Raw genomic sequence first — 17,842 nt, forward strand, 5'->3', positions numbered from 1 at the left:
TTGTCTCTGTACCTTCAGTGTCTACAGCAGTGCCTAACAAATGTTTTGACTTGCATTTGCCCCACGAGGCTGAAGAGAGCAAGTCGAATCCTTCTCCAGTATCTTGTGTCTTCCTAAGGCTTGTTCAACCCTGCCATCTGATCAGAGAAGACACTTGGGCCTTTTTAAGGCCCTGAACCCATCAGATTCCCAACCAGGCCTTTTCCTACCCCGTGTTTTTTGTCCCATGTGATGAGCTCACATGTGAAAGGACCACATGTGACTGATTCACATGTGCACCCTCTCTCCCCCCCTCCTTCTTTGTCCCCCCCCCCCCCCCCCCCCCCCCCGCACTGATCATCTGTGAGTGACACATGCATGAGGACAGCCATAGTGTCCTGGTCTGACCTGGCCCTAGGGGAACAGGGAGAGGAAAGCCCTCCCCGAGAGCCCTCCCCTGCCTCCAGCTCCAGCAGGGGGCCCACTCACCCTGGTGGAGGTTGTCAGACTGCGGGTTGGCTGGGGCCCCACGGCAGGCTCGTTCCAGGCTGTTGTGCTGTTTGGCTAACTGTTCGATGGTCTCTTCCAGGCGGATCCTTTGCTCCTGCTCATACTGTAGGGCTCTTTGCCATTTCCGACTATGTATTTCTGCTAGTTCCAAGAAGTCCCGACAAGCCTAAGAGAAGAAGCCCCTGTTAGCCAGGCCTGGCGCTGGGGCACACCGTCTCCTCACTCTGGCCCCCAGGGCATGGGCAGCATGGAGATGGATGAGTTTGGTCATCAGCTCCCTACTTACCACCTTCAATTTCCTTGTAAAACAAGAGAGGTGGATTAGATTACCCTCAGTCATCTTCTAGCTCTAAATCTTAGGAGTCCGCCCACTTAGCCACTTTTCACCCAGCTTCTCATCTGTAAAACACATGCGCTACTGGCACCTACCTTTCAGGGCTACTGTGAGAACCAAACAAGGTCATGCACATAAAAGTCTTCTGTAAACTTCAAAGGGCTGCTGCAAGGTGATGCCCCCTCAGTACTTTTCCTAATGTAACGCTAGGATCATGTCACCCTCCTTAAAAAAAATAAAACCTGTGCAAACACAGCACCTCTTGCATAAAGCTGAGCTCAGCGAAGGGCCTGCTGGCCAAAGTGGCCCTCTGCCTTGCCAGACTAGCACACCCCTCCCCCATTCTCACTGATGGGTCAGTCAGCAAGTGTGCATTCACTGTTCCCCAGGTGCCAGGCACAAAGCTCCTCAAAATGAGTTCATGTCCTACTCTGGGAGGTAAGCAGGTACATGCAGATGTATGTCTGGCATAAACAGAAAGTGCATGAGTACAAGGCAGTATGGGAAGGGAGGGCCTAGAGTTGGGGGAATCAGGAAAGGCTTCGGAGAGATGATGCTTGGTCTGTATCTTATACCTTCCAGGGGACAGCCCAGTGCCCAGGGAGGGAGCCTGGAGATGGGTCATGATGTTGGCGAGGGACTGAGTGGAGGAAGGGAGGCTGGGATGACTGGCTGGGGCCAGCCTGGGGAGGGCTGAAAAGCTCCCTCTAGGCCTTTGTTCTCCTTCCCTATGAGGCCCAGGAGCTGTTTCTTCCCTATCTCTTCTCCCCGCTCAAACTTCTCCCACCGATGCCCTGGCCCTCTCCTCTGCACTTGTCTCAGTACAGTTATTTGGCCACATGTTTGTCTGGCTTATTTGATTCTAAGCCATCCACATCACAGTGCCTTGTCCCCATGCGGTGGGCACCTGACCAAGGTTTGTTCAAATGTAGACTGGAAATGAGGCTCTGAGGGCAGGAGCCACCTGTGCTTCCCCAGCACCAGGCACAAGCTCTGCACAAAGATGCTACATTAACGCTCACACAAGTGGACACGAGCTTGATGGGGAGCTTTTCTGCCACTGCCTCTCTTCTCTTCTCTTCTCTTCTCTTCTCTTCTCTTCTCTTCTCTTCTCTTCTCTTCTCTTCTCTTCTCTTCTCTTCCTCAGTCCCAGGGCAGGCGGGCACAAAGGTCTAGGGTGCTGCCTCCCGCAGGGAACCACGATCTAGCCTCCCCCTTGCAGTCACTTCTTCTAGGACGCTTCTGCCTCCATGGCGCCACCTGGCATCCCATGGCTTCCAAGGAACCACTCTGCAGGCTACACTGACCCGGCTTCTCTCAGTCCACTCGAGCCAAACGTTGCTTACACATTCTGAGATCTGGAACTGTGAGAGGACCAGGAAGCTCTTGTGAAATCCAGCTCTCATTTCACAGGAAGGAGACCCAGTGGGGTAAAATCACTTGTCTGAGGCCACTGAGACAGTCACGCATCTCACTAGGGCCCAACACAGCTTTCCCTTTATCCCTGGACCATCCCTACGACTATGGGCACCCCTTGTCTGCCTCCATCCCTCACACCTGTATGCCAACCTTAAGGAAATGACAATTTTCTGCATGGGGGCTGGAGTGTAAGAATTCTATGTTATCATGACCCTTCTGGGTGTAAAATGTCTGAATTCAGACATTGTGCACAGGTGACCCTTAGCTGAGTTTCCCCTCCAGTCCTGACAGGTCTACAGAGCTGGAAAGGCCTCCAGCACAGGCCTGAGGAAGAGCTATGATGCAGTTCTCTCAATGCTAATCCTAGTTAAATTCAGATGGGCTCACAACCAGAAAGTTGGTCACCAAACAATGGTTTGTTTTTGTCCAAAGCAGCTCACTAAGGCTGTGCAGGAGCAGAGAGGGCTCCACTCTGCTGGAATCATGGACTCTGCGATTATTAAATGCACACAAAAGTACTTTGAAAAACATGATGTCATACAAATGTCAGAAATTATTTTTGTAAAGAGTGAGATCAGAAACTCAAAAATCTCTAGAGAAGGTCAAGAGGCAAGCTGAAGCAATTCCTAATTCTCGCCAACATTTTGAAGAGCAGTGTGAGCCGCTCACAACTGGTTCAAACAGGAAATTTCCCCTCATTCATTTATTCATTCACCATTCCAGAAACATTAAAAGGAACTTAAAAGGGGCTGGGCTGGGGTGGGGGCTGCAGAGTGTTCAGAGTGGAAGAAGAGACAGACCTTTCCCTTGGGGAACTTCTAACCCCTCCATTAGGGGAGATGAGCTCTGCACAAGAGTGGCACAACAGGAGAGAGGATAAAGTGAGTGGGCCAGAAAAGGGCAGGGCCAGATGAGGTTCAGATCAAGTATGTCTGGGAAAGGGTTCATCAAGAGAGCAACATTTGAGCAGGACTTTTTTTTTTTTTTAAAGCACGGAGGTTTTTTTGCTTTTCTTTTTCTAGTTCCAAATTGTCTCCATCTCCCTATACTCTCCACCACCCCACTGAGAAGGCAAGATTGACAAAATCCACTTCAAATATATATACTCATAAAAAACAAATGTCCACATTAAGTCATATTTAAAAAAACAACAACAACAGAGAAAACTATGGATTGGTCTGTACCGAGAGGCCACCAGCTCTGCCTGGAGATGGGCGGGGTGTGTCATCATGAGTCCCTTCGAATGGTGGTCAGCATTGTGTCTTTTACACTTGTTTGTTTTTTACCATACTGTTGTAAGAGCTGTTCTGGGTCTGTTCACTGTCCTCTGCATCAGCTCATACTAATCTTAGGTTTTCTAAAACCACCTCCTTTCAACACTCTCACAGTACGATATTATTCCAACACATTCACAAACCACATCTTGTTCAGTCATTCTCCAACTGATGGGCATCATCCCCTCACTTTACAATTCTTTGCTACCACAAATTTTTTTTTTTTTTACAAATGAGCCCCTTTCCTCTTTCTTCGGGTTACATATATAGTAGTAGTATTGCTGAGTCAGAGGGTAAGCAGTTTAATAGTTTTTTAGGCATAGTTCCAAAACTGCTTTCTAGAATGACTGAAATTATTCACAGCTCTAACAACAGCACACCTGTTTTCCCACATCCTCTCTAGCATTTGTCATTTTCCTTTCTGGTCATCTTGGTCAATCTAAATGGTGTGAGATGGTGCCTCAGAGTTGTTCTAATTTTCATTTCTCTAATTACTAGTGATTCAGAGCAGTTTTTTATATGGCTAATAATGCTTTGATTTCTTCCTCTGCAAATGGCTATTTTTATCTCTGACCATTTATCATTGGGGAATGGCTCTTATTCCTATAAATTTGAGTCAGTTCCTTGTATAGTTTAGAAATAACTTTCATCAGAGAAACTTGTAGCAAAGTTCCTTTCTTCTTCCAATTTACTATTTTTCTTCTAATTTTAGCTGCATTGGTTTTGTTTATACAGAAATGTTAAAAAAAATTTTCTATAATCAAAATTGTCCATTTTACCTTACCTCCTGTAAACCTCTTGCTGGTCATGAACTCTTCCCCTATTCATAGATTTGACTGGCAGTTTCTTCTTGGCCCTGCTAATTTGCTTATATCACCCTTTATGTCTCATCCTTTTAAGCTTATCTTGATAGTCAACCCTCAACATTAGCAAGCTTAATTTTGGTGACTTCAAGCATTTTCATGTCTTTCTTAGTAATCTTACTTTCATTTTCACATCGGCAATGGCACACATTGGCGGCTGGCTATGTGTAGTAGATAAAAAAGAGAGGCATGATGTATGCCATGTTGTGAAGCAGTTGGCATCCTACTAGGTGTTTCACTGGCCTTGTTCACCCTACTGTTGTATAGCGCTCTCTGCATTTGGAGTGTCAGAGGTGATAGTCTCAGTGTTCTCTGACAGCAGCAGCTAAAAGTTCCAGCAATGTCTCCCTTGGTTTTCAGAGGGTGACAAAGGCAGAGAGGTTTAACATTGTCTGAAACCAAATTTTTTTTTTTAATTGAGATGCTAGCATGAAAGGTCACAGAATTCTAGGGAATTAATAGGGAGAAAAAATGTTTTGCATATTGCCAATTTTGCTTTGTGTACTACATTACATGGGTTACTTCATGGTAATTATGTTAGGTCACATATTATCAGAATTAACATTTTGTCATAAAGAATTGTATGTGGAAGGTGTATTTTCAGCAATCTCTAGCAAAAGTTTCCAATTTTTAATAGTCACAGGAATCCAACCTATTTCCCATAGGTTCAATGAATCAACATTTGCATTTTTTACTTTTGTGTCATTTTCTAAGAATGTTTCCCCCACAAAAGTTGAGGATTGACTGCATATGGTTTGGGATGTTCATCTATGCCTAATTTCTGCCCGATTACTTTTCAGTTTTCTCAACAGTTTTTGTCAAATGTGATAAAGTATTTTATGACTGTTCATATAGTTCCTGTTTGTCTTGGCATGCAGACTCCCAAGTATTTTATATTGTCTGTATTTACTTTAAATGGAATTTCTCTGTCTCTTCCTGCTGGACTTTGTTGGTAAAAAATGGTTGATGATTTGGATCCATTTTATAACCTGTAACTCTGTTCAAAGTTTGTTCGTTGTTTTGATTAGTTTTTCAGTTGACTTTTAGGGTTCTCTGAGTAAATCATCACACCATCTACACAAAGGGAGAGTTCCATTTCCTCATTGCCTATGCTAATTACTTCAATGTCTTTCTTTTTCTTGTTTTATTGCTACAGCCAGCATTTCTAGTAAAATACTGAATAGTAATGGTGATCATGGACATCCTTGCTTCACCCTTGATCATATCCTAATCACAGATAATAAATGCTTGCTCTTGGTTTTAGATAGATACTACCTATCATTTTAAGGACAGTTCCATTTATTTCTGTGCTTTTTAGTGTTTTTTTTTAAATGGAAATGGGTATTACATTTTGTCAAAATATTTTTCTGCATCTATTGGAACAATAACATGATTTTTGTTACTGATATGGTTAACTATCATTATAATTTTCCTAATATTGAATCAAACTTGCATACCTGGTACAAACCCAGGTTGGTCATAATGCATAATTTCTGTGACATTGTTGTAATCTCCTTGTATTCTATTTAAATTTTTTGCATCAATATTTATTAAGGAAATTGGTCTACAATTTGCCTTCTCTGTTTTGACCCTCTCTTGGTTTAGGAATCTATACTTGAGTCATTGAAATTTGATAAGACTCCCTTTTAACCTATTTTTTCCAACATATTATAAAGTATAGGAATAAATTTTTCTTTACATGTTTGGTAGAATTCACTTATAAATCCATCTGGTCCTAGGTTTTTTCCCCTCTTAGGGAGTTCATTTCTGGCTTGCTCAATTTATTTTTTTAAATAGGGTTATTTAAGTATTCCATTTCCTGTTCTGTTAATCTAGGTAATTCATATATTTAGAAATATTCATCCATTTTATTGTCAGTCTTACTGGCATATAATTGGGGAAAATTATTTCTAATAATTCATTGTACTTCCTCTTCACAGGTTGTGAATTCAACTTTTTAACTTTTGATGTTGATACCAGGTTGTTTTTTTTTTTGAAGCTACTTATCTATTTCCATTTAAAAAAAAGCTCCTAATTTTATTTGTTCAATTATTTTTTTTTACTTTCAATTTTAATTTCTACTTTGCCTTCTGTTTCTAAGATATAGAAGCAATTTTACTCTTTAACTTCTTGAAATATGCTATTTAGCCTTTTTTTTAATTGTTTATACCTTTCAGGTAGTCTAATACTTTTTTTTGGAGGGCAACTGGGGTTAAGTGACTTGCCCAAAGTCATATGGCTAGTAAGTGTTTCAAGTGTCTGAGGCCGGATTTGAACTCAGGTCTTCCTGACTCCAGGGACAGTGCTCTACTCACTGCGCCACCTAGCCACCCCTAGTCTAATAATTGTTTTCCCCTCCAATATATTTTTATTTTTAAAATTTGTTTTCATTTTTCAAATGCTTTATATACTTCTGATTTACATCATTCATTTCCTCCAGATTTTGAGTTACAAATTTTCTCCCCATTTTTCCCCTACCCACCACCCCAAAATAGCAGTCCCACAGGATATCCCCCTCCTCCAATCTGCTCTCTCCCATATCCCCTTCAACTTTTCCAATAGGGCATGGCAGACCTCTATGCCCCAGGGCCTGCATGTCTTATTTCCCAATTATATGTAAAATAGTATTAATAATAGCATATATATATTAAACTTTTGATTTTAAAACTTTGAATTCCAGATTCATTCCCTTCCTCCCTTGTCACCCACCCTTACTGGGAAGATAAGCACTTCAGTACAGGTTGTACATATGTAGCTAATGCAAAACATTAACATAGTAGATATATTGTAAAAGACTGACTATATTTCCCTCCCTCCTATCCCACCCTTTTCCTGTTCTATTCTCTTTATTTGTAATTCTTCCTTTTTCTTTTTTTTTTTTTTTTTGCCTTTTGGAGGGCAATTGGGGTTAAGTAACTTCCCCAAGGTTACACAGCTAGTTTTGTGTGTGTGTGTGTGTGTGTGTGTGTGTGTATGTGTGTGTGTGTGTTAAGTGTCTGTGACGGGAACCGAACTTGAGTCCTCCTGATTCCAGGGCTGGCGCTTTACTCACTGTGCCACCTAGCCACCCCGATCCCATCCCTTTTCTTTTTCTTAAAGAAACTGGGGTTAAGTAACTTGCTCAAGGTTACACGGCCAGTTATTTCTGGGTGTGGTGCTGAGTATCTGAGCCCGGATTTGACCCAGGTCATCCTGACACTGGAGCCGGTGCTCTTACTCGCTGAGCCACCTGGCCGCCCCTAAGCAATTGGGGTTAAGTAACTTGCTCAAGGTTACACGGCCAGGTGTTTCTGTGTGGGTGCTAACTGTCTGAGCCCGGGATTCGATCTCCAGGTCTTCTCAACACTGGAGCCAGTGCTCTTACTCGCTGTGCTACCTGGCCGCCCCAATCCCATCCCTTTTCAAAAGTGGGTGCTTCAAACTTCCCTCCCCCCAAGCCTGCCCTCCTTTCCACCATCCCCCCTCTCATCCCCTTCCCCCCTACTCTTCTGTAGGGTGAGATACCCTATTTAGTGTGTATTTCATTCCCTCCCTGAGCCAAATTCAATGAGAATAAGGTTGACCCATTCCCTTTTGCCTTCCTATTCTTCCCCTCCATTGTGACCATTTTCCCTTGCCTCTTCTATATGAGATAGTTTACCCCATTCTGTCTCTCCCCATCTCCTTTCATTATATTCCTCTCACTTCTTAATTTCACCTTTTAAGTATCATCCCTTCCTATTAAATTGGTCCTGTGCCCTCTATCTATGTATGCCTGTAAACATATATACACACATTCACATATGTATTCATACGCCCATACACCCTCCGATATAGACATATATATTTCTATTCCCTTCAACTATTTTCGTACTGAGAAAAGTTTCATCAGTTACAATTATTGTTTTTCCATGTAGGAATATTAATAGTTCAACTTTGACAAGTTCCTTATGATTTCTTTTCCCTGTTTACCTTCTCATGCTTCTCTTGTTTCTTGTATCTGAATGTTAAATTTTCTATTCAACTCTGTTTTTTTTCAGCAAGAATGCTTGAAAGTCCTCTATTCCACCAAATGACCATATTTTCCCCTGAAACATGATACTCAGTTTTGCTGGGTAGGTGACTCTTGGTTTTAATCCCAGCTCCTTTGACCTCCGGAATATCATATTCCAAGCCCTTCCATCCCTCAGTGTAGAAGCTGCCAGATCCTGAGTTATCCTGATTGTGTTTCCACAATATTCAAATTGTTTCTTCCTGGCTGCTTATAATATTCTCTCCTTGATCTGGGAATTCTGGAACCTGGCTATAATATTCCTAGGAGTTTTCTTTTTGGGATCTTTTTCAGGAGGTGATTGGTAGATTCTTTCAACCTCTATTTTGCCCTCTCGTTCTAAAACATCAGGGCAGTTTTCCTTGAGAATTTCTTGGAGGATGATTTCTAGGTTCTTTCTTTGATCATGGCTTTCAGGTAGTCCAATAATTTTTACATTATCTCTCCTGGATCTATTTTCCAGGTCAGTGGTTTTTCCAATGAAATATTTCACATTGCCTTCTATTTTTTCATTTATTTGGATGTTTAATAGCATATTGATTTCTCATAAAGTCAGTAGCTTCCATTTGCTCCAATCTAATTCTGAAGGAATGATTCTCCTCAGAGAGCTTTTGAGATTCTTTTTCCATCTGGTAAATCTGGCTTTTTAAGGCATTCTTCTCCTCATTGCCTTTTTGAACCTCTTTTGCCATTTGAGTTAGTCTATTTTTTAAGGTGCTATTTTCCTCAGTCAGGCTGTTGACTCTCATTTCATAATTTTCTTGCACTGTTCTCATTTCTCTTCCCAATTTTTCCTCCACTTCTCTTATCTGCTTCTTAAGATCCTCTATGGCCTGTAACCAGCTCATATTTTCCTTTGAAGCTTTTGGTGCAGGAGTTCTGACTTCATTGTCTTCCTCCTGTTCCATGCTTTGCTCCTTTTTGTCCCCAAAATAGGAGTCTAATGTCGGATTCTTCTGTTTGCTTTGCTTCCTTTGCCTGGTCATGTTGCCACTCAATTACTTGACTTTTGGGCTGTTTACTACAGTAGGATTCTGCTACCAGACAGGGGAGCTTCATACCAAACATTGGGGTTTTCTCAGCTGCCGGAGGTATTATTTGGGTGTCCTCTCTGATGCCTCCACACACTCTGGCAAGCTGGTTGCACACCCCAGGACCTCCACCATAGACCACAATCCAGATCCAAGCAGGTTAAAGCAAGAGCGATTATCCCTCAGACTGGTCGCTTGGTCCCCCTACATTCTGAAGGCCAGGAGCTGAAGCTGCTGCGGCTGTGCTGCAGCCCTCAGTAGCTTCTCGCCTCAGGGGGTAAAAGTAGAAGCACTCCCAACTACTGGGTCCCAAAGTCCACACTGCACTGACCTCTCACTTTGTTCTTAGTATCTATGTGTTGATAATTCTGGACCGCCACAGCTGCTGGTGATCTGGAGTCCCTCCAGCTGGCGGCTGGTCAGGCCCACCCTGGGGCTAAAACCTCAGTCTTTGCAGGGCAGAGGTCAGCTCCCAGAGCGCTGTGCTGGCCGATTCCTGCTGGCCTGCCGGGCTATCCTCAGCGGGAGGTTAGCTTCTCTGTGTCATTGTGTGGTTTCTGTAGCTCCAAAGTTTGTTCAGAGTCCCTTTTTACATGGATTGAAGGTGGTGAGAGCCGGAGCTGTGCGGAGGTCCTGTTTCTACTCCGCCATCTTGACTCTGCCCCATAGTCTAAGGATTCTTAAATGATCTCTTGTCAATCTATTTTCCAGGTCATTTTTTCTATGAGATATTTCATATTTTCTTCTATTTTTTCAGTCTTTTGACTGGTGCTCTGTGCACTATGGCACCATATAGCTTCTATTTATTAAGTACTTACTATGTGACGGATATTATGCTGAGGGTTGAGGATATTAATTTATATTTTATTTATTATTTCCTGTTGTCTTATTGAGACAGTACCTTCTATTTGGCTAACTGAAAATGAAAAAAAATATTTACTTCAGTAAGGTTTAAGAAAATAAAACACCTCTTTTATCATTTAGCCAATTCTAGTTTTTAAGTAGTTTCTTCAGTAAAGTTTTGTACCTCTCTTACCAAGCTGTTCATTCTCCCTTCAAAACTTTCTCATTTCTTTTCCCATTTTTCCTCTACTACTTTTGTTTTTTTAAACAATTTTTTGCCTTTTAAATTTCTTTAACTCTTTTAGGAATTCTTGTCAGGCTTTTGTTTAATTCACGGACTTTTTCTTTGAGGCTCTACTTGTAGATGTTTTCAAGTTATTTTCTTCTTTGTGTCTTGAGCTGGTCTGTCATGCAATTGCTTTTTATAGCTGGGCTCTTTTTTTGTTTGCTCATTTTTTCCATCTAGCTTCTTGACTTTGGACTCTATGTTAGTGGTAGGCTCAGCCCACTTCTGAGAGGGGAGGGATACCTGATCTGGTCTGTGCTTCTGTCCTATACATTCTTTCTGCTGCTTTCATCACTCCGTCTGAGAGCCTGTGAGTTTCTGGAGCTTCCAAAGTGGTATAATTGAGGGTAGGTCTGCTCACTGTCCTCCTGGTCTGAGCTCTGCAAGTTCCTGACCCAATCTGGTTTTGTTGACTTGGATGTGGTTGCTGGGTTCAGGAACTGTGAGCTTTCAGGAGGTTCTGCAGGATCAGTGGCTGAACTGCTGCTACCCCCTTGGTTTTGGTCTCTGGCCCAGGTTTATTCCACCTGGGGCCCAAATCTGGTCCTAAAGGTTAGACCTGAGTCCTCCTCCTGTTCTGAGGCTCAGAGCCCCCTAGCTATGACTCCAGAAGTTGTTCTTTGCTCCTTACACTCCTTACTCCTGCTCTCTCTCTGCCCTGGAGCCGGGTAATGGCAACAGAGCTGCCCAATGGTACCTAATCCTGCTCCCACCATTGGTTTCCTGGTCTCTTGGGATCTCTTCATGATGCAGTGCTTCCTGGCTCACTGTTCAGTCTTAGACTCTTATAGTCCCTGGCCATGAAAAGGCTCTCCACAGCTACCCCTAATGCCATGACTGCTGCTACACTGTGCTCCTGGTCTGCATCTGCCCCAGTGATCACAGACCTCTCTGTCTTCCCGAGCTGCCCTGGGTGGGAAAACATTACTTACTGTGACTTTTTCTTAGCTTTCCCACTCAGAATTTGGTGCAGTGCATTTTCTAGGTTGTTGTAGAGGAGATGGGCTGGGCGAGCTGGGCAAAAATGCTGACTCTCACTCTGTTTCCTTTGGAGTGATCTATATACAGGCTATCTGTCATCATCTATTAGACTGTGAGCTCCTGAAAGGGAGGGCTTGTCTTTGCCTTTCTCTGTAGCCCCAGAGCTTAGTTCAGCGTCTGGTGCATTGCAAATGTTTAGTAAATGTTTGGTGACCAACTGACCAAGCTACAAGAAGACTAAAAAAGCAGAAAGGGGACCAAGGGTTCTGAATGCCAAACAAAGGTCTGAATATTTAATTCTGGAGTTAACAGGGAAATCCTGTAATTTATTGATTTGGGGAGTGATCTTGTTGGACCTATGGTTTTGAAAGATCACTTTGACAGCTGAGTAGAGGGAAGCAGGGAGACCCACCAGCAGAGTCAATAGCCATAGTTCAGGCATTCTATTTATCAGTTAGCATTCATAATTACACAGTAGTCAGCAGGCAGACAACAAACACTTAAGAATAATTAATGGCTAGCACTTATATAGACCTTTATAGTTTGCAAAGGGTTTAATGAATGCCATCTCATTTTCTTTACAACAATTCTGGTAGGTAGATGCTGTTATTATCAATGAAGAAACTGAGTCTGGAAGAGATGAAGTGACTTGCCCACAGTCACAGAGCTAATAAATGTCTGAGGCTGGATTTGAACTCTGGTCATGCTGACTCCAGGTCTGGTGCTCTGTGCACTATGGCACCATATAGCTTCTATTTATTAAGTACTTAATAAGTGACGGACATTATGCTGAGAGTTGAGGACATTAAAAACAAATGAAAAGGAGGATAGTCTCTGCCCTCAAGGACCTTATATTCTAATGGAGGAAGACAACACAACACACAAAAGAGAGCTGAAAGGGGAGTCCTGTAAGAAGGTGCCCTCCACAGGGACATTGTGCCCAAGTCCAGAAAGGCAGAGGCGAGGCCAATGAAGAAATGAAGGTTGCCCAGCCTCAAAATTGGCGGCACTGGGGGGACTCACCAATAGGAGAGGCAGGCTACCCCTTCTACTTCTAAATCCCAGTATCCTATAATTCCTGATATTCTGATCCTTGGGGGGGGGTAGTGTAAGACATCTGACTTCCTTTGATTCTTCTCAAGGTAAGAGTTGAGATTTGCTCTTAAGCTGGGCTTCAGCTGGGGTCTTCATGGAACTGTCCAGGCTGCCTCCTTCACCTAATGGTCCCTATCACTGTCTGTGAAGCAGGAGGCTGTGTAAGTGTGTGTGGGGGCCTGCAAGCTGAGACTGTGACACTGGCCCACAAATGGAATCCTGCCCTCATCTCAGCTTTACCAGCCCTGAGGGAACCTGTCCAGACTTGGCTTGGTGCAAAAGTACAGCCAGGAGTCTGCTTTTATTCTCAGGATAATGATTCTCTCCTGAAAGTCAACCAGCTAGTGAGCAGTTATTGACTACCCATGTGTGCCAGGAACCACGCTAAGGACCATGGGGATCCAGATCCCAAACAGTCTTCTCTGAGCTGAAGCCCTCTTTAACAACGGAACTCACCATCACAGAACTCTGCAAGCAGAAAGGTCATCTTAGTCCAAGCTTTGGCCTGATGGATAAATGCTTTCCATCGTATCTCTGCTAACAGGGACAATGAGCTTATCTCCCTGGGAAGTTTGGTCTGTTCTTCAGCAGCTCCCACTGTTAAAAAAATTCTTTCTTATACTGATGCAAAAGCAGCCTCTTTGCCCTTTCCCAGTCATAGGCCAACGAGACCTGAAGGCCATGATCCCTTTCCCCTGTGAGCTTTTCTTTTCCAAGATAAACACCACGCCCCCCCCCTCCCCCAGGCTCCTCAGCCCCTCTTCTCCTACAAAGAGGTTCAAAGTCCCCTTCCCATCTAGGCCTTCTTCCTCTGAACAAGCTCAGGGTCTGTCACAGTCCTTCCTGAATACAATAGCCTAGATAGGTGGTCTGACCCACCCCCAGGACAGTCACTACTCTCTTACAGAGGTCTGTTTGGTCAATGCCCCTTTCCTCAAGGGGCTTTAAGGCTTAGCAGACACAAAGAACTCAGAACCAGGGCTTCAAATCCCCCCTCAGAAACTCGACAAGTTTTTAAATCTTTCTGTCTCTTTGACCTTCCTCTACCACTCAATTTGTGAGTCACTAATGGTGTTAAATTGTTAAATTAAGCCAACAACCATGTAGTTAGCTCTCACTATTTGCCAGGTCCTGTGCTAAACTCTGGGAACAATTCCTGTTTCCAAGGAGCACATAGTCTAATAGAGGAGACAATGCATACATGACTACGAACACACAGGATGTATACAGGATAAATCAGAAATAATCACAGAGGGGAGGCACTGGCATTGTAGGGGAACAGGAAAGATGTCTTGAAAAAGGGGGATCTGAATTGGGACTTGAAGCCAGGGAAGGCTGGATGTGAGGAGGGAGAGCCTTCTAGGCCTGGGGCACGGCCAGAGAAAAGGCTCAGCTGGGGTTGGGGGGGGAGGGCAGAGTGTCCGTCCTGTCTGAGTTCAGGATGGTGACACTGGATCCCAGAGCATGTGAGGGGGAGAAAGGCAGCAAGGAGCCCGTGCTCGAGCAAGGGCGGAGGAAGTGGTTGTGAGCAGCACTTTTGTTGGGCTCCCTCTCAGGCAGCGTCAGTGACTCACAGATTCCCTCTAAGGATGTATACACACTACGGAGTGCTTCTGCAAGTAGTTGAGACTCACTGACAATTCTGCTCCTCCTTGATCGGTTCTGTCCTGTTGCACGTGGCTGTTCTGACCTTGCTCTTTTCTGCCCTCCAGACGCCTCTGGGACCATGTCCGCCTTCACTCTAGGGGGAGGGAGTCTCCTGGCACTGGCAGGACCAAGGCTGCCCATCTCGGGCTCTTTCTGCTCCAGGGTCACACTACAAAGCCCTCAGCACCACTGCCTGTTTATTCCAGGCCTAAAGGAGGAGGCAGCCCTTCACTGTACCCTCTCTCTTCCTAATTTTAAGCCCTTCCTTACTCATCCACTGTCTCCTTCCCTGATACCTACGGACATGCCTAGGTCTCCTTCAGTCTTAACAAACCTTACTTTGACTCTCCTACTATTCTCAACCTCCCCACATTATCCTCTGATAACTCTCTTCCCTTTCACATTACAACTGGAAGAAAGTGGTCTGCACTGGAACCAATGAACCCTGCTCCCCCAAGCCCATGCCTTTCCGAATGTCCAGGGCACCACCATCCTCTGTCACCCAGGGGCAGTCTCCAAGGTCCAGCTGAGTTGGCTGGCTGGCTGTTGCTCACACACAACACTTCACCTTTGCAAGGCTCTATTTATATCGGCCTTTACAAATACCCCATTTCCTTCAAAGCTCAGCTTTGCATGGGCACTTCCCTGATTCTTCCCCACACAGCAGCATCAGCAGAATATTGGTGTTACCGGCTTCATTATGGTTAATGTACAATAGTTATATTTTCTATGGCACTGGATGGTTTATGAAGATTTTCCTCACAAGATCACTGTAAAGGAAGGTAGTGCAATGGTCATTTTTCCTATTTTAGAGATAAGGCTTAGAGAATTAAAGGGATGAATCCAAAGTTACACAGTGAGGAAGATGGAGGAATAGGACCAGAAACCTTCTGCCTCTGTCGGACATTAAACCTCCAACTAAATGTGGGTTTTCAGGGTAACCTACAGGACCAATCAATCAAAGTGGATTAAGCAGAAAGACAAAACCCTAAAGGAGCCCCAAGTCCTCCTAGCACCACCAGACAACTGCCCAAGGCATCAGTCACTAGGCGTCAGCGACTTTCTGTAGGGGCATACAACAGACTTAGAGAGAGGCGAACACAGGATTTATACAAAATAAACACCCAGTGCTGGTGGGGGAGGGGGACACTAACAGAATTAGAGTTTGCTGAATTACAGCTGGGCAATGGGAAAGTTTGTAAATAAAATTCACAGAAATTTTGAAAAGAAAAAGAACAAATCAAGGCATACAGAAGAAAACATTACAGACTAGGATAGATGGAGGTATCTTGGCCACAGGGTGAGAGCCTTGGGTTTCAGACCCATTGGCTGATGCTGGGCAAAGCCATCCCCTTTCCTCAGTCTCCGCTCCTTTCTCCACAAAATGAGGGCATTCGATTGGACAATCTAGAGATGAGTCCTCCCGACTCGGACCTGCCCTCTGCCTGCACTGCTCTCCCACCCAAATGCCAATGCTCAGAACCCCTGACTCCCTTTAAGACTCAGATCAAGGACCTTCCTTTTCCTGATTCAATATGCTGCCCTCTCAGTAAGCTCTGTGAGGGAAGGGACTTGATTTACTTTTTTTTGTTTTTCTCACGTTTTGTAGTGCCTGGAACATAGTAAATACCTCAGTGATTGACTGATTCTAGGTTCTAAGGTCCCCTGCCCACCTCTGACACTCTGTGTTCTCCGACTCCTCTCAGCTCTGATAGTTTACTTATATGGATTTGAACTAATCTGGTGGGGGGGGATTTACAAATTGATAAATAATCTAATTTTTGAAAAATTCAAATCCTACAATACAAACTTAAAGCCAGAACTGTAGTTGGAATCTGTGCATTTCTGTCCAAACTCATCCCAACTACCTTGTTTTTTCCTACCACTTGAGGTAAGGGTGTGGAACCAGCCAAATGCTCTTGGGGCTAGTAAATGAGTCAGATGACAATTGCCCACATGTTCTTGTTGCTTTGACTTTCTCTGCCAGCCTGAAGGGCTCCTGGTTTGTTGGGAATCTTTCTCTTGCTATGGGTGGCTTGGGAAAGTTCTAGAGGTCAGCCCCAGGTGGAGCCGGTCCTGGACTGTCTTTTCATAGACAATGAATGATTCTCAGCCTGGCATTTATGACCCTCCCTACCCCAACCCGGTCAAACAGCCCACCCAGCTTCTCCAGACTCTTCCCACCATCTGGCCTCGTCAAGGCAGACTGCACTTATATGGCAGCCCCTCCTCAATTCATTAGGCTGAGGTCATTCTTTCCTTGAGGGCCAACCTGGGGGATACCTTGGCCTGGCTCTCTTCTTTGCTTCTCTGTAGCTTATCTGGTCTCCTCTTTATCTGGGTAACCATCTCCTCCCAATAGAATACAAGCTTCTTGAGGACAGAGGCTGCACCATTTGTTACCTCTGAATGCCCAGCAACTAGCCCAGTGGCAAAGAGGCAGGTAATCAATGGTTATGAACTGAATTCATGGTATGGATGAGATCTGAAGACTTGGGGTTATAATAAGCTGCCAAGTTTATACATTTGTCTAACAAATATTCATTAAGTGCCCACAATGTGCAAAGCTAAGGGGTATAGATGACTGAGTGCTCACCAGCCAGCAGAGAAGGCAGAAGTCCACGGATAAATGTGCAATTAATTAGAGCACCTTAAGTGCTTAAGAAGAGCCCTAAGGGGCTAAGAGAAAACCTGAGCACGATCCAGGAGAGCTCCATGGAGGCAGCGGCTTTGCCGGGAGCCCAGAGTGAGGGCAGAGACCTACTCCAGGAGCTCCGTGTTTGGCCTGCTGGGCCAGGCTGCTCTCGCTGAGGCCTTACCTTCAATCCAAACAGGTCCCCTTGCTTACTTCCTCCCTCCCATCACTCTGCTTGTCACATTCTGGCCCGACAGAAGGGCTCCGGGCAGCCAGGCTGCAGGGACTGCACTCCACACCCCCTCCTTCCTGAGCCTGTTGTTTGTAATGCTGACTCTGGCTTTCTGTGACCGCTTCTCCCCGGCCAGAATAAGCCCTGGATTATGACTCTGGCCCAGGGGCAGGCAAAGGGGGAGCTAGGCTCAGGAAGGGGCTCAAAGGCCTTTGTGCAAACAGCTCAGGAATCTCTAGGTCTGATGGGCGCCTCTGCCCTCCAACACCAACATATTTCACATTGAAAGGTATCATTTTGCAGGCAGAAAAATGGAGGGAGAAAGAGAGGAGACTGTCCTATGTACATCACAGAATTTTGGGTGGATCCAGGAGGGAGTCTGTATACGTAACCCCAGGCCTTCTAGATCTTTGTCTTAGGACACGGGATGACAGGTGGCCTCAACAATCATGAGTCCAGCTCCCAGATGCAGAGTCAGATTGAGGTATCTGCTTGCCCAAGGTCACCCACTGTGAGTTAGAACCTAGGCCTGGTAAACGCCTCGTGCTAAGTGACATTTTTCTGCTAGAGGACAGCGAGATTCTGAACTCAGAATCCTTCTGCCATGAATGCTTCTGTAAGAAGGAGGGAAGAAAGGGACCTGGAGGACAAGTAAGACTCTTAATATAACCCCTGAGGTAACT

The 17,842-nt window shown here is 44.6% G+C and overlaps 1 protein-coding gene across 2 annotated transcripts in view; it reads right to left on the minus strand.

Annotated features, from left to right (window-relative positions):
• The window catches only part of OSBP2 (oxysterol binding protein 2), a 289,724-nt gene that overhangs the window by 41,571 nt on the left and 230,311 nt on the right, over positions 1 to 17,842 (minus strand). For both annotated transcript variants that reach the window (XM_069081851.1, XM_069081852.1), the window contains one exon: positions 469 to 655. In XM_069081851.1, coding sequence (XP_068937952.1) covers positions 469 to 655 — 187 coding nt within the window. The remainder of the gene's footprint in view (positions 1 to 468; positions 656 to 17,842) is intronic.

Source organism: Petaurus breviceps, unplaced genomic scaffold (assembly GCF_028583685.1).
Source record: "Petaurus breviceps papuanus isolate PSGF00001 unplaced genomic scaffold, PetGlider_PUasm1.0 99, whole genome shotgun sequence".
Taxonomy (NCBI): domain Eukaryota; kingdom Metazoa; phylum Chordata; class Mammalia; order Diprotodontia; family Petauridae; genus Petaurus; species Petaurus breviceps.